At 43.2% G+C, this 7,557-nt stretch overlaps 1 protein-coding gene and 1 long non-coding RNA gene across 6 annotated transcripts in view; one reads left to right on the top strand and one right to left on the bottom strand.

Annotated features, from left to right (window-relative positions):
- The window catches only part of LOC308569497 (sodium channel protein type 5 subunit alpha-like), a 40,929-nt gene extending 38,118 nt beyond the window's left edge, over positions 1–2,811 (bottom strand). For all 4 annotated transcript variants that reach the window (XM_081163458.1, XM_081163456.1, XM_081163457.1 and 1 more), the window contains exons 1-2: positions 2,715–2,811; positions 2,080–2,171 (exon numbers count right to left, since the gene is read on the bottom strand). In XM_081163458.1, the coding sequence (XP_081019584.1) occupies positions 2,080–2,171; positions 2,715–2,776 (154 nt within the window). In that variant the 5' untranslated portion in view covers positions 2,777–2,811. The remainder of the gene's footprint in view (positions 1–2,079; positions 2,172–2,714) is intronic.
- Positions 2,812–3,512: 701 nt separating this feature from the next.
- LOC308569776 lies at positions 3,513–6,134 on the top strand. Of its 2 annotated transcripts, none has more exons than XR_014000841.1 (3): positions 3,513–3,670; positions 5,144–5,337; positions 5,917–6,134. It is a non-coding gene; the product is annotated as an uncharacterized lncRNA (long non-coding RNA). The 2 variants fall into 2 exon arrangements; XR_014000842.1 differs by having other exon boundaries at positions 5,144–5,332.
- The last annotated feature ends 1,423 nt before the right edge of the window (positions 6,135–7,557 follow it).

Consider the following 7,557-nt stretch of genomic DNA (forward strand, 5'->3'; position numbering starts at 1 on the left):
AAACAACATTTTAGGGGTGTTTTCAAAATCAGCTCCCTCACCCACCCACATTGAAGTGAACAGAAAAATACAATAGGTTTTTATTTTGTCCTCATGAAAGTTTCGGGTTCTTCCCCATCCCCAGCATGCTCCTCATGCATGCAGGGGTGCTTCCCCCCCCCCCAGTGTTTGCATAATGTCATTGGCTAACCCATAATTCTCCCATTCATTCCAGATTTTCCCTTTCCAGGGGAAATCCAGTAAGCAAAAAACAACAACCCAACAACAAACAGTTGCCAATACCCCATTTGCAAATTAAGCCCCTGTTTGGAAGCATCTCAGTTTACCAGCAACTTGCAACACAGTACAGGATACATGTATATTTATGTATGGTATTCTAGTATTTCACAGATAAAAATAGGTACACTTGTGAACATATTTTATGTCTACCAAAGAAAGTATCATGTCACGTCCAGTTTTGTCCCCCACTACTACACAATGCTTCCTGTATTAAACATTCAGATTGCCTCTCTTGCTACACTAATTTAAAAGTAGAGTGTTTTTCCTTTTCATTATTGATATTCTAGGGAAACACTAATCTTTTAATATATGAACAGTTCAAAATAAACATCGGCAGGTGCAGCATGTGAAATGGTTGGGCATGCCCAACATTTACCGTATTTTTTGCCCTATAGGACGCACTTTCCCCCCTCCAAAAATGAAGGGGAAATGTGTGTGCGTCCTATGGGGCGAATGCAGAGCTGCCTGCAGTCCCGGGGCGAGCGCAGCTCTGCGCAGCCATCCGGAGCGGGGCGCAAAGTCGCGCCCGCCTCCTGATGGCTGCACAGAGCTGCCTGCTGTCCTGGGGCGAGCTGCCTGCATTCCGAAGCCTGGGGAGACCGGCGCGACTTACCGCTGGGCTCCCTAGGCTTGCGGATAGCAGGCTGTTCTCGGGGCTGGGATTGGGGGAAGCTCGGGCTTCTCCCGCGCCAGCCCCGCGCCTGGGGGGGAAATAATTTTCCCCCTTTATTCCCCCCCCAAAAAAAACTAGGTGCGTCCTATGGGGTGAAAAATACGGTATTACCTGCCCACAGGTCACAGGGTGCATTATAAGATTATTATATTATTATAATATAATATTTAGTCATCCTTCACCCTTAGGTCCCAGGGCAGGTTACAACCATTTAAAACACAACATTAAAAGCAGTTTGAAATGCATTACAATAACAAAAATGAATCTAGGTGCATTGATACATACGCATGAGCCTCAAGATGCATCATTCCTAACCTAGAGATTCACTTCTAGAGAACTGTGATGTCCAGTTCTGGGCACCACAGTTCAAGAAGGACACTGACAAACTGGAACGTGTCCAGAGGAGGGCAACCAAAATGGTCAAAGGCCTGGAAACGATGCCTTATGAGGAACGGCTAAGGGAGCTGGGCATGTTTAGCCTAGAGAAGAGGAGGTTAAGGGGTGATATGATAGCCATGTTCAAATATATAAAAGGATGTCACATAGAGGAGGGAGAAAGGTTGTTTTCTGCTGCTCCAGAGAAGCGGACACGGAGCAATGGATCCAAACTACAAGAAAGAAGATTCCACCTAAACATTAGGAAGAACTTCCTGACAGTAAGAGCTGTTTGACAGTGGAATTTGCTGCCAAGGAGTGTGGTGGAGTCTCCTACTTTGGAGGTCTTTAAGCAGAGGCTTGACAACCATATGTCAGGAGTGCTCTGATGGTGTTTCCTGCTTGGCAGGGGGTTGGACTCGATGGCCCTTGTGGTCTCTTCCAATTCTATGATTCTATGATTCTATGATTCTATGATTCTATGATTCTATGATTCTATGATTCTATAACTGGGCATGGGGTGAGGCTCAAGCCTGGAAAATGACAGCTATAGCAACTCATCCAGGCAAAAAGCTAGTAAGCCTTCCTATATGTGCCCCCCCCCCAAAGGAACAGCTGCAACACGTTTGTCTCTGATAAATGAATACCATTGAAATATATGCATCTGACGTGCCATTGACACATAGATTTGAACTTTGCAAGGGCAAATGCAACCAGATTGCTGTCAGAAAGAATTCAAAGGTTTTTCATACCTGGGATAATGGAAACGGTTTTTAAAGCCCTCAGCACCCGGAACATCCGAAGGACGGAAACACCGCCCATATCAATAAACTCTCCCAAAAGTCTGTAAAATCAAAATGTGAACTAAGTTTTAAAAAGATACAAACTTGGGGGAGGGGTTACAGCAGCACCACTGGTCCCCTAACCAGCCTTCTCGGTAGTGGCACCCGCCCTGTGGAACACCCTCCCACCAGATGTCAAAGAGAACAACTACAGGACTTTTAGAAGACATCTGAAGGCAGCCCTGTTTAGGGAAGCGTTTAATGTTTGATGCATTACTGTATTTTAATATTTTGTTGGAAGCCGCCCAGAGTGGCTGGGGAAGCCCAGCCAGATGGGCAGGGTAAAAATAATAAATTATTATTATTATTATTATTATTATTATTATTATTATTATTATTATTATTATTAGCCTGACCCAACTGTAGCTCTGCTCAACATACTCCTTGCTGTACCCATGAAAGGCATTTTAGTGGCAGTGGGCAACCATGCTGCTCTTCAATGGAAGCAGAGCTTGGCTTCCATTTTGCAGCGGCTGCTTGGCATCTTACATTTACCCCCAAATTCATACCCTGGCCTATAGGTGTATAACTTGGGGAGGCCTCACATTCTGGGTAAATGAACACTGCAGTCGATCACATGGCCACTGCAGGTACAATTTGCTGCCATTCAGAAGTGGCGCTGTGAAGCTGGCACAGGGACGCCCCCCATGGAGTCCGATGCAGCCATGGCATCAGCAAGCGAGGTGGGGGGCATTAAGTTCTTTATCACTGTCCAGAAAACCAATGGCCTGGCAGAAGCAGAGGGACAGCCCTTAGAATCATGGAACTGTAGTGTTGGAAAGGGCTCTCAGGGTCATCTAGTCCAACCCCCTGCAATGAAGGCTTAAAATACAGAAGCTTGTCTACAGCCTTAGCAACTCTACTGTGCAAAGCACTGTATATGCAACAAAGATCTGGAAGGACCTTTGTTGTAGATACAACAATATATATTATATTACATTAATTTATTTTAATTTAAAATTAATATTTAAAATTAAAATCAATTTTAATTTAAAATTAATTAATACTAATTAGCAACAATCAGTTTGGAGGTGCAAGTATAGTGAGAAGGGTGGTAGGAAAGATTTGACTCGGCCTAGCCAGTGCTAGTTTCATTTTTGCTAAATGTTTGTAAATACAGTGGTACCTTGGTTTACAACCATAATCCGTTTCAGAGGTCTGCTTGTAAACCAAAAAAGGTTGTAACCCAAGGCACACTTTTGCCAATGTTTTTTGTTCATAATCCAAAAAAAATGGGTTGTAATCCAAAAAAGGTTGCAAACCGGGACACACACTTCTGGGTTTGATGTTTTTGTAATCCAAAGCGTATGCAAACCAAGACGTATGCAAACCAAGGTACCACTGTAATCATTACGTGAGCCTTTTTTTGAAGGGCTCTTACTTCAGGCTGAGGCCCATAGCAGGAGGTAGCCTTTGGGGCCTGATTTTGTTTTTGTTTCATATTTCTCTCTCCCCACGGCCACCCCTTCCTTCAAAACAAGACATCTAGGCAATCTTCCATGTATGTATTAGTCAAGACCAGAACTTTGGTTTTTCTTCAGGCCTATCCATGGCCTTTATCTCGGTGTATTCAAGTGACATGTGTCTATTTTACTGATGTATTTTTTTACTTTTCTACCCCAGCGTTCCTCTCAAGAGCTTGGGACATTTCCGGGGCAGTCTTCTATTTTAGATATTAAGCTCAGTTGGTGGCCTTTTACCTCAGATTTATACAGGAATACTTTATAAATACACCTCTTTCCAAAGATTTCTGGGCACTTCCTGGCCAATCATGGCTCCGTCTAGGTATTAGGCTCAGAACTTTACCTCAGGCTGAGGGACTATGGGCAGATTTTTATTCCCCTCAGCAGAGCTTCTGGGCTTAAACTACAGTATGGTTCCACAGTCAGAAGTCTGAACATGAAACGGTTTCTCAGCACAAAAGTACAGCTCTGGGGAAAGTTATCAATGGCATTTTGAGAGAAGCTAAAATTAACAGATTTGCCAATCCCCAACTGCAGGGTAGCGTGGTCACTTGCACCACCTCAGCAAGGCAATGCTGAGGAGGATAATTTTACCACACATTTTGGGGCCAACGATTGCAAAATATGTGGTAGAATGACCAGTTCTAACACCTCAAGCGACATGGGAGTCAAAAACCCTCAGCGAAGAAGTATCTTATCTTCAGAGGAGAGTGGACCAGGGGATTGGATCAGCTCTTTGCTTGCTGAGTCCCAAACAGGATGGAAGCGAGACACACGCTTCCTCCAGGGACCTGCAATCCTCTATTAGGAGCCATTTGCAATTAATGGTGTGTTAGTGCTGCCTGCAGGCAAGGCTCTCAAAGCACTGTCCTTTTAGTACCGGCGCTGTATGGAAAAGGATCGGGCATAATATACAGAGAGTGCAGAATGTAGTAATGGGGAACAGAATTCAACTTCCTGAGAAAGCCAATCTCTGGTCCTAATGCCTGCAAAAATATTAGGCTGGAGAAGCTGATGAATAACCATTTCAGCATTTGGGGGGAATCCCAAGTTTTACAGCAGCGCAACAAAATCTTTATGAGCGAAATCTAGAGGACTAGAAAGCATTTTGTGATGATATGAATGGCAGCTGCAACGATAAAAGCTTTCTCTCCTTCCTCTAATCGCTTTTATATGTGCTTTCTACCCAGAAATTAATTCAAACTTCTTTTAGTCTCAGAGACCAGAGTCAAGACTAACATTTTTCCATGTATAAGATGCCCCCATGTATAAGACGACCCCTATTTTTTGAGCCCAAAATTAGGAAATCATTAATTGCAACATTCCGTGTATAAGACGACCTTCAATTTTAAACTTAAAAAAATTGGGGGGAAATATAGTCTTCTACATGGAAAAATATAGTAAGTACTCTAAACATGGAAGGGGAATAAGTGCATGCTATGTTGTTGTTTTTAAATGCCCCTTTTAGCCACCACTGTCCAATTTCTTGAAAGGAAATTATTTAATTGCAGCAAACACTGATGCTTACGCCATCACGATAACACTGAAATCCAGCCAGTTCCATGGGTCTCGAAGGAAGGTGAATTCATTCAAGCAAAAGCCTCTTGCCAATATCTTGATTAGGCATTCAAAGGAATAAATGGCCGTGAAAGTATACCTGGGGAGTGGAAGTATACAGGGAAACAAGGTCAACAGAGAAAGTAAGGTAACAATCATAAGGTATATTCCTCTGGCTTCCCCCAATGTTTTCAGTTTTAAATGTATGCCAACTCCCCATAGAGTAATGGAAAGTGAGCATTCATGTGATATTTGGTCCTTTTCTGTCTCGAGGCATTATAAGGGACTAATAAACTGTAATAACTCTTTTTTTAAAGTATAGAAAAAGACTGTGGGTTGACCTTAACAAAGGCATACTAAGAGTAAACCAATTTGCTACCCAAAAAAAGTGATAGCAGCTTGGTCAGAGGGCATTCTGAATATTACTTTGTTGGATACATGATTTTAGATTATGAATTTAACATCAGTGTTGAAGTTGCTTTTCCATTACATATTGTTTGTGGACTGAAAACAGCACTCAGTACTGACCATATTCACTGCATTGAATAAGCGAGCATTAGCCATTTCTGCTCCTGTTTCCATTTTCTTCAGCATTCTCTGACATCCCTAGCTGTGTGTAATAGTCCCTAGATAAAGGCATCCAAGCTTGAAATAAACTCAAACGAGGAGCATATGAATTAATCCTTACATAAGATACATTTTTTCACAGTGTGTTCTGCATTTTTAGGTCCTGTATTAGGAGAATATAGTCAAAATAGAAGGAACAATATCACCAAAGTTACTTACTCAACATACTTCGTGGAGGAAGTCTCACTGCTATTTGACTGCACGTCCGCAAGAGCCATGAAGACACAATTGGTGAAAATAGTGACCATAATAAACATAGTGAACAATGTAAGTAACAGGAGTTAAGGAAAATGACAATTGAAAAACTTTACACTAGCATTTGCTACGGATTCTCAGCTTCAAATGTGGGGGGGTGGGTCCCCACCCAGGTGGGTCCCCACCCCTCCCTTGATGCAGTGGCGTAGCGTGGGTTGTCAGCACCCGGGGCAAGGCAAGTAATTTGCGCCCCCTAACCCGTGGATTTGCGCCCCCTAACCCGTGGATTTGCCCTAACCCCAGATGTTGCGCCCGGTGCGGCCGGCCCCCCCTGCACCCCCCACGCTACGCCACTGCCTTGATGTAAGGTTGAGCATAAATCTTATCCCCATAAAAATATTAGGTTTGTAGAAGTAGCACAACTTTTCACACACCCTATGACAGCCTTCTACAGCATGGTGCCATCCAGATTTTGTCAGCCCCACCAGCATAGCCAAGGCCCTGGGGATTATTGAAGTTGTAGTCTAAGGCAGTGTTTCCCAACGTTGGGTCTCCAGCTGTTTTTGGACTACAATTCCCATCATCCCTGACCACTGGTCTTGCTAATTGGGGATGATGGGAGTTGCAGTCCAAAAATAGCTGGAGACCCAAGGTTGGGAAACACTGGTCTAAAGAATCGGAAGGGTACCATCCTAGGGAAGACTGCCTTACAAGGAGTTGTGTTCCAGGTGTGGATACACCTCGTATCTCTCTTCCTGAATTACAACAGAATTTGACTGAATGGCAGCAGTGTAACATTGGGAGAGAAGATATTTCTCTCAATACTGGAACTCAAGGCCACCCAGTGAAATTGGTTAGATGCACATTTCTCCTGAACAACAACAACAACAAAGAGGGATTCTTTACACACACACACACACAAACACCAAAAACCACCATCAACTTAATGCAGAATTAGCCAGATGTTGTTGGACTACAGTACCCATCATCTTGATCATTAGCCATGCTGTCTGAGACTGATGGGACCTGAAGTCCAAAACATCTGGAGGCCACCTTGTTGGTTAACCCTACCATAATAGGAGCCATTGCCGTCAGAAGGCTATAAAAGAGATAAATGAATGGAGGATTGGTTCATGAATAGCCAGTAGCCATGAGAGATAAATGGATGTTTCCTGGTCAGAGGCAGCATATTCTGAATTGCACTTGCTGAGGAACAATGAACAGGGGAGGTCTGTTGCTCTTGCACTTCTTCTTCACGTAAAGGATATGAATGTACCAAAAGCTTAATTACCATTCGTCTGATTGGATGAAAAGGGCTAAAGATGTACAAAGCACGTGTGGCTGTAAATCGGAAGATGGCTTTCCCTTTGTTCAACACCATAAATGTCTGTGGGTGGAAATACATTAACTGGAAACATTGTTCTATGACAGTTAATGCTAATATCACATGAAGTGCTCCGTCCCTAAGTATATCAATTAAGGGGAATGAATTTGGGAGGTGTGTTGTTTTTTTTTAAAAGTAGGCTACAAAAAAGGTGTCAGGAGT

This window comes from Podarcis bocagei (assembly GCF_964188305.1).
Source record: "Podarcis bocagei genome assembly, chromosome: 12".
NCBI lineage: Eukaryota > Metazoa > Chordata > Lepidosauria > Squamata > Lacertidae > Podarcis > Podarcis bocagei.